This window comes from Saccostrea cucullata, unplaced genomic scaffold (genome assembly GCF_032062105.1).
Source record: "Saccostrea cucullata isolate Sc308-1 unplaced genomic scaffold, CSIRO_AGI_Scuc_v1 ctg7075, whole genome shotgun sequence".
NCBI classification, from domain to species: Eukaryota; Metazoa; Mollusca; class Bivalvia; order Ostreida; family Ostreidae; genus Saccostrea; species Saccostrea cuccullata.
The window spans coordinates 8548-29672 of record NW_026928099.1 but is presented as its reverse complement, the minus strand read 5'-3'; the positions used below and the strand labels follow the sequence as shown (position 1 = coordinate 29672).

At 34.0% G+C, this 21125-nt stretch overlaps 1 protein-coding gene and 1 long non-coding RNA gene across 2 annotated transcripts; both read left to right on the top strand.

Annotated features, from left to right (window-relative positions):
- Positions 1-311: 311 nt before the first annotated feature.
- Positions 312-1133, top strand: LOC134276405 (uncharacterized). Its single transcript, XR_009994030.1, has 3 exons — positions 312-526; positions 777-850; positions 1043-1133. It is a non-coding gene; the product is annotated as an uncharacterized LOC134276405 (long non-coding RNA).
- A 2776-nt stretch (positions 1134-3909) lies between these two features.
- Positions 3910-6666, top strand: LOC134276406 (uncharacterized). The gene has a single exon (XM_062758663.1). It carries the CDS (start codon positions 4666-4668, stop codon positions 5335-5337), a length of 672 nt encoding a protein of 223 aa, XP_062614647.1. The 5' UTR covers positions 3910-4665; the 3' UTR covers positions 5338-6666.
- Positions 6667-21125: the final 14459 nt, after the last annotated feature.

Here is a 21125-nt window from a genome sequence, read left to right as displayed (position 1 = left end):
TGAAGAAAAAAAAAGAATATATAGAAAGAATAGTGTTAAAATGAGGAATTGTAGAATTTTTTTAATTGAAAGATTTTTTCCAGTATTTTATAATGATTTCTAGACAGACATAATTTTTATAAAGTCCCGTGATTAAACAAATAAAAAAATCAATAAATGAAAGGATATGCAATCAAAAAAAATTAAAATATCAATACATTTATAAAATCATAAGCATTAAATAAAACTCTTAAATGTCATTTTAAAAAAAATGTTCTTCATCAAATCTGTGATCCACTCCCAGAATTTTACTCTGAAGCATTAGATAGGGATTGGCACACTGGTCAGTTTCAGTGTCATGATAACCTATTATGCAATTCTCCTGCTGGGCAGCGCGTTACAGAGTATAGTGGTTTGCTGCTTATCTAGGCCAAATTTTGAATTCTGGTAAACAAGATGTGCGCGCTTACTCCGTACCGATTTGAATGAGAAGACTTCGCACCATATAAACCACAATAATAACCTCGGGATTTATTAACGTTGAATGGTAAGAATTATTCCTTTATCATAGGCTTTAAAGGATCATTTAAAAACGACTTTTATACTACCAGTGCATGATCAATAACTTTGTACAAATGTATGTAGCAATGACAAAGCGTTAAGGTTATATACATATTTGATTTGAATATTTCATTCTTAAGGCAACACAATTATATCCCTGATTCAAGTATTCAATGTCTTTGTGAAATGTTAATCATCAAACAATATGTTGGTTTAAAAATGAAATTTCTTTATAGCATGGTGTTGGTTGCATCATCCGTATTTTCAAATTCCCACATTCAAAAGACCCGCCTTTGGAGAAGGCAAAGGTGTACGTAAATACTATTACTCTTCAATAATATTGTCATAGTAATTATTTTTCTGCTTTTTTCAATGCAAATGAGGAAATAACTTAAATTTGATATAATTATTTAAAATATTTTTTGTATATTTTCATTGATCATTTTAAAGATACATTAGATTTAGAACGATGATACAAACACAATCTTCCTTATCTTTACAGATTGTGCTATTCTTTCCGAGGGGCAGATTCCTTATCAGCCTTTTCAGTGTATGTGATTCTATCTAAGTCTTATAGATCCGCCACTCTTTTCGACCTATACAGTGAACATTGGATTTCTGCGATTCTGTTCTTTTAAAATTCAGTGAATGGATTAGACACCGTTTTCAACCTTTAAAATCCCGGTGACTTGAAAGAAAATAAATCAAAACTTGTACCGAAAATGGAATTTAAATGTGATTAACATATTGAATATGGGTTTGTATTAAAGGTTCAAAAATTAAAAATAATTTGTGTTTATTTTTTTTTAAATATAAATTGATCATTATTTAACGAGAAAAAGTAAAAATTCGGGAAAAATACCTTTGTAACATCGACTTTAATGTTTTGAAAACGTTTTAAAAACCAAACAATTTAAAACGAACGTGAATAAAACATTTTTGAAAATGTTTTTGTTACATTTAAAAACAATGTTATGAAAATATTTGTTGAAATATTTTGTAAAATGTTTTAAAAACATTTAAAAAACCATACAAAATCACGTGATTAAAACATTGTTGAAAAATGTTTTTGTAACATTTTAAGAAAATGTTCCGGAAACATTCGCTGAAATATTTCACTAAAATGTTTTAAAAACGTTTAAAAAACCATACAAATTCACGAGATTAAAACATTATTGAAAATGTTTTTGCAACATTCTAAGAAAATGTTCTGACAACATTTTGCTGAAATATTTCACTAAAATGTTTTAAAAACGTTTTAAAAACCATACAAAATCACGTGATTAAAACATTTTTAAAAATGTTTTCGCAACATTTTGAAAATGTTTTAAAAACATTTAAAAAATGTTTTTGTGTTAGCTGGGGGCACTCTTGCTCATCATAACTATGTACTTAGTTAGTTTATTTTATACCCAGGAGCAGAGAAGAAGATTTTCAAAGAAATAATTCATTTTCACTATATACTTATTTAGCCCCGCCCTAGTACAAGAACCCCTGACCCCAGGGCCATGGATTTCACAATTTTGGTAAAGGACTCAATGCTGATTACAATCATGCAAACAGTTTGACTGCTTGATGTCCAGGAGTAAAGAAGAAGATTTTTGAAGATTGCATTAATTTTAGTGGTTTTGGCCCCACCCCCCAGGCCCCAGGGGGGCAGGGATCATGAAATTCACAATTTTTGTTCCCCTTCACCCATAGATGCTTTGTGCCAAATTTGGTTGAAATTGGTTCAGTGGTTGCGGAGAAGAAGCTGAAAATGTTCAAAAGTTTACGACCGATTGACGACGAACGACGTACGACGAACGACGTACGACGGACGACGACGGACAAAAACAGATAGCAATAGGTCACCTGAGTGACTCAGGTGACCTAAATATCAATATTCCTACGCTCGCTCCCTCCTCAGCCTTTTTTTTTTTTTACATGTTTGATAATAGAGAATATTTAGGTCATTCTTCGATTCATATTTTTTCACCGATGAATTGATAATACTATATCAACAATTGTATTAAGTACATGTTTATAGTCTGTTAATTATCATACAATTTCCTTTTAAGAAAAAATAAATCATTCTGTGTGTGTATATTATTAAATGACGGAATTTTCAATCCCTGGCTGGATTCTGCTCACGTGTGTACACTTTGTAAACTGTAGGGGATAAAATGTGTGGCAAAACGAGAACTGGGTCGGACATTCGGGTTCGTGTTGGAGTTCAGCATAGGCTTACCATTTTATATAGAACTTGAATAATGTAAGTAATATCTGCGACGAATACATTAGCATATTTCAGTAATTTTCAAAACAAAAAAGGTTTTCAGTTTAGAATTTTCCGATCCGGTCTTGATTTTCCTAACACGGCCATTTTAAACACAAGTTGTTGCAGATGCAAATGTTAGAACAAACTATATATAGTTCAACAGGGATTGTATAATTTTTATTAATCAGAATTCGTATTCATATGATCTAATTAAGAAAAGAAAAGTTTTGTCTGCCATCGTAACTTCTCGGCAAAACAAAACGTGTTTCTCCGAGCTCGCTGGATGCGTTTAACAGCTCCATCGCACGTGTGTAGATCAAGGCTAATGTTGGTCTTGCGGACACAGGTTCATGTAGGCCTATGTGTACCGTTTGTTAGGAGACTGGGTGACCTCACCATGCTCACGAAATTTACACCAGTTCCATAACTAGGCCCTAGACATTGCAGTTTTTTTATTAACGTCATTATAAACACTGATAAGCATATTAAATCTAAAAGTCGAATATCTTTGGATATGGGGTAACCCATATCTATTCTTGTTTAGATATTGAGTGGACGTCAGACAACAACATTAATTTTTACACAGATAGTTCCGGTTCGTCTTACTTGGGATGTGGTGCTTATTTCAAAGGGGAATGGTGTTTTTACCCTTGGCCAGAGACCTGGGCGTCCAATGACCTACTTAAAGACATGACCTTTTTAGAGTTAGTTCCGGTGGTCTTGGCCGTCTATTTATGGGGTAACAAACTCGCTTATAAAAAGATCATTCTCCATATAGACAATCAAGCTGTAGTCGCTATAATAAATAAACTCACTTCTAAATCAGAGCGGGTCATGAAACTACTTAGACCATTTGTCCTTGCTTCTATGAATTATAATATTCTGTTTCGTGCAGTTTACATACCAAGTAAAGACAATGTAGTTGCTGATTCAATTTCTCGTAAGCAGTGGGCCAGATTCCGACAAGCAGCTCCACATGCCAGGGAACACCCTTGCCCAGTGCCCCTATCTTTCCGCAACATCATCTCCAGCCTGAGTTTGCTAAACTTCTAGACGCCTCAGTATCTGAAAACACACATAAATCTCATCGGGCTGAATGGCAGCATATTACAAAGTATGTAGACTCATTGATTGCACGCCATGGCCCCCTACATTAAACTCAGTCGTGCAATTCGTTTTGCATTCATCATCATCCGGCCTCGCATATGGTACCGTGAGGTCATACTTGTCTGCCATTTCATTTTATTGTAAATTGCAGAGTGTTCACGATCCAACCCCAGAGTTCTTGGTTACAAAGTTATTGCAGGGCATGAAACGTTTGAGACATAAAGTAGATACTAGACTGCCAATAACGAAAACAATTTTGCTAATTTAAAATATTATTCAAGTTCTGCCCATAATATGTACCAATGCTTTTGAAACAGCTCTTTTCTCGGCTGCATTTTCCCTGGCATTTCATGGATTTTTAAGAGTTGGCGAATTAACAGTTAATACAAGAGAAGGTGATCAACAAAACACAATTCAATTCGACAATTTGTCCATTAATCACGAAACGCAATCTCTCTTACTGACTATCCGGTATTCGAAAACGGACCAGTTAGGTAAAGGCACAGTACTTCAAATAGATAAGCAGGGTGGTGTAGCATGTCCATATCAGCTCATTACTAAATACGTCAGCATCCGTCCAGAGGGTTCAGGTCCATTATTTCGACACTTCGATTTATCCCCACTCACACGATATCAATTTACGGGGGTACTTTGTAAGGCAGTAAAGCACCTAAATTTGCCTGGTATCTCAGGATACAAATCTCACTCTTTTCGTATCGGCGCGAGTACTGATCTCGCGTTAAAAGGATTTTCAACTCATGACATTCAGAGATCTGGTCGTTGGAAATCTGATTCTTACAAATCATACATTCGCATACCAAAGTTTTAATCTAATTTTAGATATACAGACAATATGGTTGGTGGGTTCATCAATAATCAAGCACGCCTTTTTGGAAGCTGTATTAAGACCAGGTGGTACAAATTTGACATTAGAAAGAAAACACATCTCACTGTGGTGGCAGGGTTATAGTGGCCTCCAGTTAAGTAAAACTAAACAAAAGATTAGAACTCTTGGAAAGGTGGGCCCTGTACCTAATTTCATCCTTATACATTGTGGGGGGAATGACTTGGGCAATGTATCGATCAGAAAAATAAGGGTGGTTGCAAAGCAGTTGGTTTTATTTCTAAGGAATCACTTTCGAAACAGTAGGATTATATGGTCATTTATACTTCCGCGTCTCCAATGGCGCTATTCAGCAAATTTAAAAGCTATGGAAAATGCACGCAAACGGGTTAATTCTGGTATAGCTGCAATTGTCTTGCAATCTGGGGGCGCAATAATTCGCCATTCAGACATTAAACCTGATCCAGCTTTATTTTTACAGGATGGGGTACACTTATCCTCGTTGGGGAATAACATTTTTCTAAACTCTCTCCAGGGGGGACTTGAGGCTATCGTTGCCCATGGTCAATCCTGCTTTCCCAATTAGCAAGGGTCCTGGGTACGGCTGTTCGTATATGCCGCTCTACCCCCACCATGGTGGCGGAGTTCCCTGGATGAGTTTCATTCTGATCCTCATCTCAGGGAACTTGTGGCGTATAAGCGGCATTTTGGTAATTATATTGTAAGCTTTGACCTCTGCACCTCCCAGGGTCAATGCTTTCTATATATATATATGGTGAACTTTGAACTTTGATGTTGTGAACTTTGAACTTTTGATGTTGTATGAACTTTGACTTACCACTATATGAACTTTGACCTTTGGTAATGACCTTGATATATGATTTGCTTTGATGTTGAATGTTGTTTGTGCATTTGATTGGGGCATGCTCTTGTCTTGGCTGCCCATTGCCCATATGATATTGTTTGTTTTGCATTTGAAACTAAATAACAGCCGTGCCCATAATATCGCCACACTTTAATAAAATTAATTTCAAGTTACCATTTGTTTGCGTTACACTTTTCTGAGATAATATCACATCCAATTCTATTCGAATTGGAGGCTTTTATCGAAGAAAGTGTTAATTTCCCATATTACAAAATCCATAGATCCGCCTATAATCCCTATAATCAATTAGAGTTATTCCCCCTGAGTCAATTTCCGTTAATCCTTTTTCATTCACAGACTATATGAATGAGGTTGGTGCAATTTTAAAGGATAATTTTTTGCAAATTTAGATATTTAGAAAAATACCCTCCTCACCCAACCCTTATTCGAATAGATTTTTGCGCTGTGTTTTTCTTTCTATTGCAGCTGTCCTACAAAAGGATCACTTAATATCAAATGGTACGGCTGTTACAAGAAAAAGTCTACCTGGAGACCAACTTAGATGAACTTTTCGCAAACCTTGGCCACTGCTCCTCCCAGGGCCAATGTTTCCTAAACAGTGACTGATATATAAACGACAAGTAAAGAAGGCACATAAGCGGCATGTAATTCGTAATAAATATATCGTAAATAACACCTCTGGCGTATAAGCGGCATTTTGGTAATTATATTGTAAGCTTTGACCTCTGCACCTCCCAGGGTCAATGCTTTCTATATATATATATGGTGAACTTTGAACTTTGATGTTGTGAACTTTGAACTTTTGATGTTGTATGAACTTTGACTTACCACTATATGAACTTTGACCTTTGGTAATGACCTTGATATATGATTTGCTTTGATGTTGAATGTTGTTTGTGCATTTGATTGGGGCATGCTCTTGTCTTGGCTGCCCATTGCCCATATGATATTGTTTGTTTTGCATTTGAAACTAAATAACAGCCGTGCCCATAATATCGCCACACTTTAATAAAATTAATTTCAAGTTACCATTTGTTTGCGTTACACTTTTCTGAGATAATATCACATCCAATTCTATTCGAATTGGAGGCTTTTATCGAAGAAAGTGTTAATTTCCCATATTACAAAATCCATAGATCCGCCAATAATCTCTATAATCAATTAGAGTTATTCCCCCTGAGTCAATTTCCGTTAATCCTTTTTCATTCACAGACTATATGAATGAGGTTGGTGCAATTTTAAAGGATAATTTTTTGCAAATTTAGATATTTAGAAAAATACCCTCCTCACCCAACCCTTATTCGAATAGATTTTTGCGCTGTGTTTTTCTTTCTATTGCAGCTGTCCTACAAAAGGATCACTTAATATCAAATGGTACGGCTGTTACAAGAAAAAGTCTACCTGGAGACCAACTTAGATGAACTTTTCGCAAACCTTGGCCACTGCTCCTCCCAGGGCCAATGTTTCCTAAACAGTGACTGATATATAAACGACAAGTAAAGAAGGCACATAAGCGGCATGTAATTCGTAATAAATATATCGTAAATAACACCTCTGGCGTATAAGCGGCACTTTGGTAATTATATTGTAAGCTTTGACCTCTGCACCTCCCAGGGTCAATGCTTTCTATATATATATATATGGTGAACTTTGAACTTTGATGTTGTGAACTTTGAACTTTTGATGTTGTATGAACTTTGACTTACCACTATATGAACTTTGACCTTTGGTAATGACCTTGATATATGATTTGCTTTGATGTTGAATGTTGTTTGTGCATTTGATTGGGGCATGCTCTTGTCTTGGCTGCCCATTGCCCATATGATATTGTTTGTTTTGCATTTGAAACTAAATAACAGCCGTGCCCATAATATCGCCACACTTTAATAAAATTAATTTCAAGTTACCATTTGTTTGCGTTACACTTTTCTGAGATAAAACTTTATAAACCACATAGTCATCAAAAAGTTAAACACTCATTCCTCAATTAAATGATTTAACACTCCACACATCATTTGTGCTTGACGTTGTGCTGTTTTTTTTTTTCACTTTCATTGAAGGCAGTGGCGGATTTAAGGGGGGGGGCGCACCCGGCGCGCGCCCCCCTAAAATTGTCAAAGTTAACGTAAATCACAGTTTCGTCTAGAAAATGTAAATATGTCTACTTGGTAGACCTTATTTTTATCCTACAAAATCTCTAGAACCCAGGAGCCCAGACCCCTTGCCTACTTTTGGCGCCCCCTCTAACTTCAATTCCTGGATCCGCGCCTGGAAGGGGTCCTATTTTGTGAAAAGAAAAAATATTAACTGATCTTTCCGCATATCTTTTATTTTAACAATTTCTTTAACATCTTTATGAATGAAAAAAAGGTAAAAATGAAGGTCAACAGTAATCAATGCAATTGTCTAACAAATCCACCTTAAAATGAAATATTTACAATCGAATATTCAAGTCTTCATGTCTAATGAAAACCGCGGTCATTGATCAATCAGTTAACACCGCTAAATAAGCAAGCTATCTATATACATCTTTTACCAGTGGATGTTCTATCAATGAAAATATGCTAAAGAGGGATGAAGATAAAGAACAGTGATCGATAACTTAAAAACGACAAAATATACAAGTACAAATCTGTAAACATTGATTAAACCTGAACTTCTGGAAATAAATATATTAATAAATTAGTCATGTTTTTGTAAGCAATAGTTTGCAACCTCGAAAACGACGTTTTTTGACCTACATGTAAGTGTAACTGAGAAAAACTATTTTGATATGAATATTTGACATCCAAATATCCCGTTAATTCAGGTACATGTTGGGACACTATTGTTCCATAAAATGTGGAATTTTTACCTCATTCTGGAAGTCCCATGAAATTTTATCGTAAATTTTACATGAAGTATCCAAACACATATTGCTTGAAAATGACGTCAAAAAGGGGTAGGGTTTCTTTTTCCAGCATTCTATAAAGTTTTGCCCCTGAAAAAATTGGTATAGACCTAGGAAATGTTTACACTGGCTACGGAGAGATAATATGCAACCAGTGTACTTGTTTTTAAATGCCAAAATAGATTCAGAGGGAAAAGGAATGCACAGTTAATGTCGATTTGTAGTCAAGGTGTGAAAAAATCAATTATGTCAAAAAATGACGTTGATCAGGTGTTGTAGATATTGAACTCCAAAAAGCAAAATATGCTGGCACAATCAAGCGAGGATCTCTCCCATTGTAGAAATCCAGTTGCAATATTATATGCATTGAAAGTCACTATTCATGACATTGTAAAGTCATATAAACAAGATGGATTGAAGTCCTTACTCAGCTCCAGGGAATTTCATCAAAACAAGTGTATGGGGTAGAAGAAGCAGACATTGAAAAACAATGACGTTATCGGACGTCATAAAACTAAACGGCGACGGCGCCGGGTGATGATATAATGTCGTTTTTATTTTATAATAATTTGGGAAATAATGAACGTATCAAGCTAAAATTTTCAACATTTCTTTATTTTCTGTTGTTTTATTTTCCTTTAAAAAATTGTAAGTTCAGACTACATAGTACTAATTTTATAGCCTCAGTCCACGAACTTTTTGATAACCCCTCGTATTTTTTTAAAGCCATAAACTATAATATATAATGCATTTTTGTAAAGTGTTAAACTAATTAAAAGTTTTTTGGCCCAGTGGGCGGATCCAGAAGTCCATGTAGGGGGGGGGGGGGGGTTGAGGCCCAAGGGGCCGAAGGGGGAGGGCATGGGAGGGGGTGACCCCCCCCCATAGGTGTTTTAAATGGTTCTAAATGGTGCATTTTCCAGCATTTTGGGGTACTTTTTGTAGCTTTTTTTAAGACCCGATCATCACAAATTTTTTAAGAAAATTGAAAAATAAACAAGACTTTAGACTTTGCTTTAAATAATTGTTAAATTTGACAACTTTAGGAATACAAGCAGTTGACTTCAAGTTGTCTTCACTTTAAATGCACCTTCAATTAATTTTGTCGTATGTCAAGCTGACTTCTGAGATGCAACTGATGTGTAATTGACAAATGTGTAATTTGTGTGAAAGTACAAATAAACTCTTTAAAAAAAAATACAACTCATGAAGTGTAATTTTTAAACACTTTCAAAAATTAAAAAATTGAATTCTTTTCAGAATCCCTAACTAGTGCTTTTCAATTACTTGAGTATAATGTCAATATGATTTGGAATATAAAAACACACATGTACTATTAATGTTTGAAATATGTACTATTAATGCACAGGCACCTGACGTTACTTATTTTTCTTTTAATAAAAAAAATATACCCATTCCAATTATGTATGGGTATATATATTTTTTAAAAGAAAAATAAGTAACGTCAGGTGCCTGTGTATAAATATTTCAAACTGAAGAAAAAATACATAAACTGAAGAATCTGTCAAAACTAGAGGGTTTTGCTAAGCCCATCTGATTTTGTAAAAAAAAAAATGGTATTAATTAAATTTTGTAAACGATAAAAAAAGTACTGAATAATGGTTTATTCAAGTAGTAAAAAAAACATGCATTTTATCAGGAAAAGAATATTACTGAGCAGCATCGTAAGTCCGTAACTATGCAGTTCTCTGTTGTTGGTACCTGACTACATGTACTGTACATGTATATGACCTTGTGACAAGATGCACGGACTACCCTAATCTCTCTGTTGATTACCTGTGTATTGTAACGTATAGTTGATGTATATTTCACAGTTGTACAGAACAATTGATTCGTGTTTATTAGAGTCTTATCAATGCAACAAATTGATAAAATGACACTTGTAAAAAAAAAAACGCACCTTGACATATTAAGCAAATAAATAGTCTTCAATTCAACGATTGGCATTTTTTGAAAATCTGCGTTTCACACAATTGAAACACGTTTGTATACCCGAATATCGAAAATCGAAAGCTTAATGATTTTTTTTCTATACATGTATGCCCTTTTGTCTTTGAAAATATGAAGACTTTGGCTCTTTAACTTTAATCCATGGAAAAATGGTCGATACAATGACCTTGTCAGCAAATACAACTTATCATTGAGTCAAATGCTGACTGACATTTTTCATTCTGATTGTTAGTCGATTATTTTAAATTGAATTGACGACGGGTTTTCCCGTTATTTCCCGATCATGACAAGGAGCACACGGCGGGTGTGACCGGTCGCCAAGGGATGCTTACTCCGCCATGGCACCTGATCCCACCTCTGATGTTTTGGAGGTCCGTGTTTGCTCTGCTCCTATTTTGTATTGTTTTATGGAATTTTAGTTTGAACACTGTTCGTTATCTCCATATCCTTCTTCATCGAACAAAGTTCAGATATCTATTACAAAGTACTTGAAATTTGGTATGTCACGCAGTTAAATTAATCATAACAAGACCACTCGGTACGCAGTTTCCAGATTCCATTTCGCCAATGCTTTCTGATTTAAATACATCCATCTTTAGTTGTTCATATAATTTTAACCGATTTGAAATTTTTATTTGCCTTTGCAATTACAAAAGTGATATATTTCGGCACTAATTGCCTTCCATTTGTGGGTGTTCTTTGCGATGAAATTGAAAAGAGAATTACAAATAGCTCCATCAGTTAGCGAACAAAAGAACAAAAAATTACTTACAATTGTAAGTTATATAATATTTAGACGAAATTCAATCAATAACAGACTCATTCGTTTTATAAAAAAACAAAAAATAATGTTTATGTAATAACATTATTCATTCATTTGTCTCGATACAAATGTAGAAAAGTCAGCAAAATCTGAAAAAGTACATTTACGTTCTTTCAAATCAAAATGTTGTAAATGAAAATCTTGAGTTGAAATGAAAATCTAAGTTTGTAATTGTAATTAAAATTTAGAACAATTTTTGTTTAACATACTGTACTTCTTAGAATTCTGTTTATGTTTCTCAAAACCTGGGTAAAGGTTTTTTTCTTATTTTGTTTTATTTTTGTTTTTTATTTTACCCTGCTTGTAAAATGGGATGGTATATAGTGATCGGGATGTCCGTCCTTTACGCTTTGGTTACCCATCTCTTATCCGCAACTACTCTTATACCACTGAATAGATTTAAAGAGACTTGCGCATATTTTTTGTTACATAGTGACATTGTGCAAATTCTAATTTACTTTTTGATCGGAAATATATTACGGGTTTCCGATAGCAAAACGTCAAATTTGATGCTGCAATTTTTTCTATAATTTTGAAGGTAACCCAACTCTTATCCGCAACTCCCCCTTTACCACTGAACAAAATTTAATGATACTTTCAGTGATCCTTTATTACATAATGCCATTGGCACCTCCTATTATACTTTTTAATCTGACACTTATTTCGGGTCTCCCAAAGCAAAACATGGACTCTGCCATTATAACCCTATGGGAGGCGGGGGTTATCAATTAGCGAGTTTAGTGCTCACAGTACCTTTAGGGCTTTTTCTTTTGTTCACCCGGCTTATATAAATTTCTATATATTAGATCTTAGATAGTAATCAGCTCTTTTTTTAGGAAAGCCATAAAGAAGGACCTGAATAGTTTAAAAAGTTTTTGGGTTATTCACGATATAATTTTTGTATATATATTTTTTTTAATTTATATTTTGTAATCAGAGAATATACAATACTAGTAAAGTGGCTTTGCAAAATGAAGGGTTCGAAACACGGCCATATCATTATCTTCTCAGACAAATTACGTATAACAGGTTATCAAAGAACGCCGGAAGATGAAGCACAGCACGTAGACATAAGTGGCAATACCATCTCTAATTTTCAATCTTTGATTTCATTTCGAAATCAATTTTTATTTTGTCTATTTTTCATCATCCCTAGAGTATTCCTGACTATGGTGTGGATTATTTTATCATTCAGACCGACAAGGAAAACGTGGAAAAGAAAGGATTTTTGCAGTTTTAAAACCGTAATTCATCTAGGTGGGTCTACCGGTCTGAAACTAAATAAGAAAGATCGATGGAAATAAAATCCAGTTCAAAAAACTGATTTTCTTTTTCTTTCTGAAAGGATCGGGTGCCGAGGAGGAATAAGCATCCCCTGCCGAACGACCACACCTGCCATAAGCCGTGTGTATTGAACAGGTAAACGGGATTATTCGCGTGGTCAAACTTTGTTTATCGCCAATATTGGCTAAAGATACAAACTTGCCCATTGCTATACTCTATTGTTCTCGGTTCATTTTCTCCAAAACATCATTTATACCGAAAAGGCAGCTACTTCCAACAACCAAAATAGTATTTGAATTTTTTTTTAAAATTCTGTATGCAACTTTTTTGTGTTTTCTATATAATTATGTACAAAATTTTTCATATATTTAAGACATCTTCGCTAGCCAAGGATTTCTGATACGCTACTCTCCTCATAAACCCTTGGCCTACGGTGTTCATAGAAATTGGGATTTTTTTCCCGAGTTCTGATTGGATTTCAGTACACCCAGGTCGACCAATCAGCAATTGTTTTGTGTAAATGACGATATTTGCGTTCGGGATACATCTTCCCTCTTTAATCTCGGAAATGAAAAACGCAAGTAAACAACGATCCGTAAGATAACATTCAATTCTATGAATAGCCATGGTGTCATCCAATATCTTCTAAATATGTGATTAAGAATCTATATTGAAGCTTCAGATTTGTTCTATAAATAATGAATAAACATAACTCAATTATTGCTTCTTCATCATTCTTGAAAAAACTTTGATTTAATTTTTTTTAACACGTGTCTTTATTTCTGGCGATGACGCAATCTGTGCGTACCTGATAGATTCGAGATCACGTGACGGAAAACAATCCCGTCTTTTGACTTCACCGTATGCCAAGGGTTTATGAAGAGAGGAGCGTATCAGAAACCCTTGGCTAGCGAAGATGATATTTAAGATTGCGACAAAATATTTCAAAGTTCTCCCACTTTACCTGGTAAACATTGTTCAGGTTACTTATTCGAATATAAATCTGTAGGACAAATTGCTGATTTCTGAAAAAAAAAGTTTTTTGTTTTTATCCTGAAGTTAAGATTATTATATACAGCAGTCAGAAACGACTAAGTAAACATACATGTAAGTAGCCGATAACCAATTTTTAATCGTAAATATAAATATTGATATAATTATAAGCATCTTATATCATTAAATTCCTTACTTCGAAGAAATTTCTTTGGTCAATCCATGTTTTTTTTTAGAAATATAGATCATCCAGGCCTTTCTATAACGTCGGAGTAATGCCTCTTTTGACACGCATATTTTCATTTCGCTCTCGTTTTAATAATCACGATTGTAGTTTGCTTTAAATTCATTTCATTTTCATTTTTATGAATAAATAGTTTGCTTAGTTTGGTGAGACTGAACAACAAAATCCCGTTGATGTGAAAAATGACATTTATTTTTGAAATGCTAGATAATATGCAATCACATTAAACGACTGAGGAGCAAAATGAAATCCAACTATCCTGTGATCAGTAGGTCAAAAGTGAGAAAAGAATTAGATAGATTACACAGTCAATATGTCCTGGTAACAGCTGACAAAGCCGGTATCCAAATTGTCTTTGTTAAGGATGAGATATATGGAGATACCAAACAGGATTCAAGCTCAAAAGTATAAAAAAAAAAAACATCGGTCAGCATTTGACTTAATGATAAATTGTATATGCTGACATGGTAATTGAATCGACCATAGAACTTAGAGCGAAACTGCTGATATTCTTGTTTCAGCAGCTTGTTTGTCAACAGTTTACCTCGTTTAAGAAATTGTCCATACTTAGAGCATGCTTTCGACAGGTGTGACGGGTCGGCAGGGGATGCTTACTCCCCAATGGGACCTGATCCGACCTCTGATATTTTGGAGGTCCATGGTCATTGCTCTGCTTCAAATTTGTATTGTTTAAAGGACTTTTGAGCTTGAATACTGTTCGTTATCTCCATATATATTATTTAAAGCCTATATTTTGCAAATTTTATGGTCGATAAAAAGACCTTGTTAGCAAATACAATCTTTCTTAAGTCAAATGTCTGTTTACATTTTTTCAAACAATATCCATGATTTTTTGTACACTGAATTGTCTACAGATTGTCCCGTTTGCTTGATCGTAACAGGGCACGCGTGGGGTTGGCCGATGAAGAAAGGGCTGCTTACTCATCCATGACACCTGATTCCACCTCTAATGTTTAAAATATTTGATTTTGCTCTACTCCATAAATGAAGTGTTCAAATGAAAATTTAAGGTTGATTTCTTTTCGTTATATTATTTTCATGTTTAAATGGTCAGTTTTGGTTTGTCCATAGTCCGATCTATTACTCTTTAAATCCAAGATGATATTTATAAGAATATCAATTCCCATTTTATTATAGAATTCAAGGCTAAAAGGGAAGATTGGTATTCTCTACTCTCTCTCTCTCTCTCTCTCTCTCTCTCTCTCTCTCTCTCTCTCTCTCTCTCTCTCATTTTATCGAAAAAATATCCAAGCAAAAACATTTTTGAAAGAAAAAAGGAAGGCAGGAAAGAAAAATATGGGTAAAAAGCTGTATTTGTAAGTCCACGTCAACAGCTAAAGTAACGTTTCTTGACAAAATTGGCAACATAAATACAAACAAAAATCCTGTACACTATAGTTTGAATACGGAAGATTTTCATTGGAGAAAAACAAGTCATAAATTACGATAATTAATCTTGTTTCTTAATAAATGACACAGAAGAGAAATTACACAATAGATTCTTTTTTCTGCAATTTGAAGCAAACATTTCCTTGTCTCTGGCGGAAGAAAGCGAAACCGTTAACCAAATAATGTTCCGTAACATGGATTTCTAAAAGGCGGTTTAAGAAGAGTACAGATCGATTTTTTCGTTGTCTATTTTGATGCTGAACTGTCATATGTGCTTTGAATCGGAATTATAAAGTACTATCGTAGTCTTCATCATATACCTTTTGAGTATTGAACAAGAATTATGAGAGCATTGCATTTACTATACTATACATGTATTTAACTGCCGGTGTAACGACGAAAAATGACCCCCGTAGAATATTGACCAGGGGGTCATTTTTCTACGTCGTAAAATGACCCCGGGTCAATATTCTACGACAAGTGGGGTCATTTTTCGACTGTAGAAAAATATTCCAGACCAGTAATTCTACGACTCCACACACGTTGAAAAATGACCCCCATAGAGTTTTGACCCTCTACTTTTTCATCCAATAAACCCATATATATGTGTGTCCTGATTTTTGTTCATACTTTCAAATGCAAGTGGAGGGAATTTTTTAAGTACTTAAATCCTTTCCAACATATATTTGATTGCATTCATTAATAGTAGCATCACTATCAATGTACATGTATATGGTATGGATTTATTTTTGGCTTACAGAATCCCAGTGAATATTTATTCATTAATTGAGGAGCATAGATTTATTATTATATTTTTGGGGGTTTTTTTCATTCATTTTGTCCCGAAAATGGCATGATATGTTTCTGATAACTATAAACTTTGATTTTTTTACAAATCCAAAAACATAGCATAAAAGCAAGAAAGCAACGTTATTTAACTATATAAATTCAATTTCCTTAGCTCTTACATTTAAACTTACATATACATCTGTATGGAATAAGGATATGGATAACGAACAGTATTCAATATCAAAGTCCACAAATCAATACAAAATAGGAGCAGAGCAAACACGGACCTCTAATACATCAGAGGTGGGATCAGGTGCTATGGAGGAGTGAGCATCCGCTGCTGACCGGTCACACCCGCCGTGTGATTCTTGTCATGATCGGGAAATAACGGGAAAATCCGCTGTCAATTCAATGTAAAAATAATGGACTAGCAATCAGCACGAAAAACGTCAGTCAGCATTTGACTTAATAATAAATTGTATTTGCTGACTAGGCCATTGTATCGACCATAAAACTTACGAAATGATGACTTTAAACAAATATTCTTGTTTCATCAACTTGCTTGTCAAAGATTTACCTCGTTTAAGAAAATGTTCATACGTAGATCATGCTCTTGCGTATCGAATCAACTGAAACATATACATTTCGTATGCAGGTGATGAAAGTTTATTGCTGCGTGAGTAAGGGAAGTTGACGAAAGAAAAGTTAAAGTCATCACGTTTATCATATAGCTTGGTTGTTAGATTACCTTTAACGACCTTTTCAAGTAAAATATCCAAGAATGAAACAGATGTGTCAGACTCTTTTATCTCAAGCTCTCCTGGATACATCATATCGACGTAGGAATGGAAATTACCATTGTAAATTGACAATACGTCGTCGATATATCTAAATATTGAGTTTAAGGCCACAGCAAGTTTTTCTTCCTGGTCTCCAAAAACAACATAGATTTTTTTAATCAGAAACTCAGAGTATTTGTGTGTGTAATCAGAGTGTGTTTTAAAAAATAATTTCGCAAATGACCAATTACCAGGTAAAAAAAAAATAACGAGTTCTATTTTTACTGAAAAAGCAGCTGTCAATAATATCAAAAATTCTGTACTTTAATTTATCGTGGGAAATGGTTGTGTATAAAGTTGAAAAGTAGTTAGTTTTTAAGCTGTTGATTTTGGTAATATCTTGTGGTTTCAAATTGTTCAAAAGTTCTTTTGAATTTTTAGTATCCACATCTGATTCACACCACTTCTTGAATACTATATATTGTTGCACAGTACTCTTGAAGTTTTCCCTTCATTTCTGTCAATATCTTTGGTTGAACATTTACTGGAACCCGCTATGTATTTTTGTTTGTAAGGATTCTTATGAAATTTTGGAATCCAATATATATATATAGGGTAGTTCTATTTCATTTTGGCTCTGTGTAATATTAAAAATATTCAAAACTGACATATGATTTTATAAAGAATTTCTTCCTCAGACAGGGAAGTATGAGTATAAGTGGTATTACCACTTGTAGAATTAAATCCAAGTTCTTCTAAAACACAATTTTTATAATGAACCCAAAAAACGAAGACAATATCATTACCTGTCTGTCGGTAGGGCCCAGTATGTACTGATCATGTAATCTATTTAATTCTTCTCACTTCTGGATTATTGAACACAGAAGGATATATTGTTTTCATATTGCCCCTCAATCTTTTAATACATACATACATCTGATACATTTAATGCATTCTGAAGTGTCAACGTCTTCTTTTTCATATCTTGCCCATTGTCTGGCGTAATTTTGAATAGAATCCATAATATTTATGAAATTCCAACGCAAGTTGAAGGGGCGGGCTTGTGCATTAAAATACACACTATTTAACTACCTTGTATAAAGTATATACAGAAAATACCACACACACCGAGAACGTTCTTATAATGATATTGAAAATTCCACCAAAACTGGCAAAAATTTACACCTGAGTGAATAGCAGTTCAACATTCAGAGATATCTATAATTTCAAAAAACTGCTTCCCTTTTCAACGCTTTTTAGCCGACAGACACCTGACCAATAGTTGCTGTTACCTTTCTTCTGTGATTTTATAGACATTACCTTTGCAAATTAATGAACTCTATTCGTCTACCATGCCATTACTTCGATATAAAATGCCAGTATATACCGTCTTAAAGTTAATGCTAAAGTAAAAGTGTAGAAATTTGGGGTAAAAATGTGTCAAACTCCAAGGTCAATGTCAAAATTTTATGGTCAAAATTGGTTGTACACAAAAAAAGGTCTTGTCACAAATATACACCTGTGAAATATGCATGGAAACCATAGTCCCACCCAGTCTAAAGATGGGCAAGATTTGTGTGGACAAATATTCAAACAGATAGACGGACAGGTGAAAAACTATATACCCTCCGAAACTTTATGTGGACATAAGTATATCATTAAATTAAAATCCTTTAGTTTTCATCATCCATCATTTGTTTTTTTTTTTCTATTGGTAAAAAACTCCTAAAATCATTATATGTAAGTACATGTAGAACGGGGAAAACGATACTACATCTGCCAATTTTTGGAAAGACCGCACTCTTTTTTTTTTTTTTTTTTTTTTTTTTTTAGTTAATCATGTTTTATGCTACAACCCCCAATTTTTTTTAAGGTTTCGTTGACACTAGCAAACGACAAAAGACATTTTACAGGTTTTGAGCTAACCACATTTTGTTTCCCTTGTGTCATAGGTCAGAGGCAACTTAATTTCGTACTTATTTCTACAAATTAAATCATCCCTATTTTTTGTAAGAAGTTTAAAACTTCATTCTTAGAAAACCTTGAAATATTTTTATAAGATCTTATTTTCTAAGCTAGCGCCAGTTTTAAAAGAAGGGATCAAAAACGTATAAACTTTTGAAAAAATTAATTTGATGTTTTCAAATTATTTATCCAGGGTAAAATCAAAGAGATTTATAATTAATTAATTATGGAATGTTTTTTTACACCAGCAAGAAAATAACCTTTTTAAAGATTAAAATGGCAACTGTGGAAACTAACTGTAAAAAATGTAATAAACGTTTCTATGGATGTATGTATCTTCGAACATTTTAATATTGTTTTCCTTTAATGGGGATAAAACAGTTTGTATTATTAATGAAAGGTATTGTATAGTTCGTTATCTAAGCTTAAAAGCTTTCAGAAATAACACTTCAAAACAAAAGGCAGCTTGATATTACCCGTATACATTCGCCTAACAGAAATATGCCTGCCAAAACGAATGTTTTAGCATCAAAAAATGACAAGGGGTCATTATTCTACGGGGTCATTTTTCTACAATGCACACGGAGAAAAATGACCCCAAAGCCATAATTTCTACAGAAAAGTGGTCATTTTTCTACGTAGAATATTGACCAGGGGGTCATATTTCTACGTAGAAAAACGACCCCCGGTCAATATTCTACGGGGGTCACTTTTCGTCGTTACACCGGCAAGTGTATTCTGGTTCCAATCCGGCAAGTGTATTCTGGTTCCAATATTAAAAATTGAAAATGTCGCAATTCCGTTAAAAAAAATATTGAAGCAATATACGAGGGTTGTCCCGTAAAATCGTGGACAAGTCGTCTAGTTTGAAAAATAATCATCACTGCGTTCTGAAATTTTCACCACTTTTTAGTAGATAAATTATGAATATACATAGCAAATTTCAAATAGATATATGCATAGGTAAACAAATTGTGATATTTTATGTTATGTACTGTATCGCCCTACGGCGCACGGATGATAACGTCAAAGTGCCTAAAACAGCGTCACGTTTCATCTTTGCTAAACTAAAAGTTGGATAAGCCCCACTTAAATTTAGAAATTTTATTGATTTACATATATGAGTATCTATAACCAGTTAAGAAACCAATGTGGCACACTCATGCGATCTTCTGAATATTTATTAGCAAGTTACAGTCAGTATTCTCACCATCATTCAACTAAAAGAGAATCTCACATCGACGGTCGACAGTGACAGCGTCCTTTGCTATTATAAATGGCAGTCTGTCCATAGGTTTTGTACTATCTGGGGACTCGACCACGAAGACTTCACTAAGAAAACTTTCATTTCATTTATATACTAAAAATCTGGTGATATTTTTCATATTTTCTTTCTTCCGTATTCCTTTAAAGTCTCTTAAGGCGTCATTACAACATCCTAATTTATCTGAACTGCTCTCCGGTGCGCCATAACGTCATAAAAAGTCGCCATTTTTCGTGTATTGTGTCTATAACTTTCCCATTTCAATTGCTCGGGAAACTGCCAAAAATTAACCGAATGCCTTGAAATTTTTAAAAATACGACAGAATTGATTAAGGAATGGAATTAGGATAATTTTCATCCTAATCTTATGTATTGAAAACTTTTATTACGAATTAATTCTTATGTCTTCTCTAATATAAACATGCTATTTTTACCGTGCGCCGTAGGACCATACCTTGTGCACATTCAAGCAGAATAAAATCATTATTTTTGCATATATATTATCAAAAACATTATGATTCACTTAAATATGATGAATAAACATTTACTGAAAATTTCAGCTTAGTGCGCCCATTACTTTTCGAGAAAAACGCTTTGTCCACGATTTTATGGGACAACCCTCGTATAATACAAAATTGAATTTAAATTCATCAATGATCAAGGTAGACTCACAAACCAAGGTGCTGGAATTCCATTGAATTTAAGAAGTCTATAATTCTCTCAAAAGACAATGCAGCGGAACGAAATCTAACTTGGATTTGTAACTCATCAAGACAGACTCGAGTACTTTAAACACAATTAGCTCAATTTCTGGAAACAAACACCAAAATACAGGTTCGGATTCGTAATAATATATATGATTAACGTCCCTTTCGAGATTTTTTTTAATATTATATAGAAATTCCACCACTTGCCTCCATTGATAAAGTAGTTACTTTATCAAATGGAATTAAAGTATCTGATTAAGGGCTATATGAAATTAACCTTCTATCTCTCTCTTCTCTCTTGAAATTCAGAAGTGAAAAAAATTAGATATAGACTACGCGACCAATATGTACTGGTCCTGGCTGACAAAG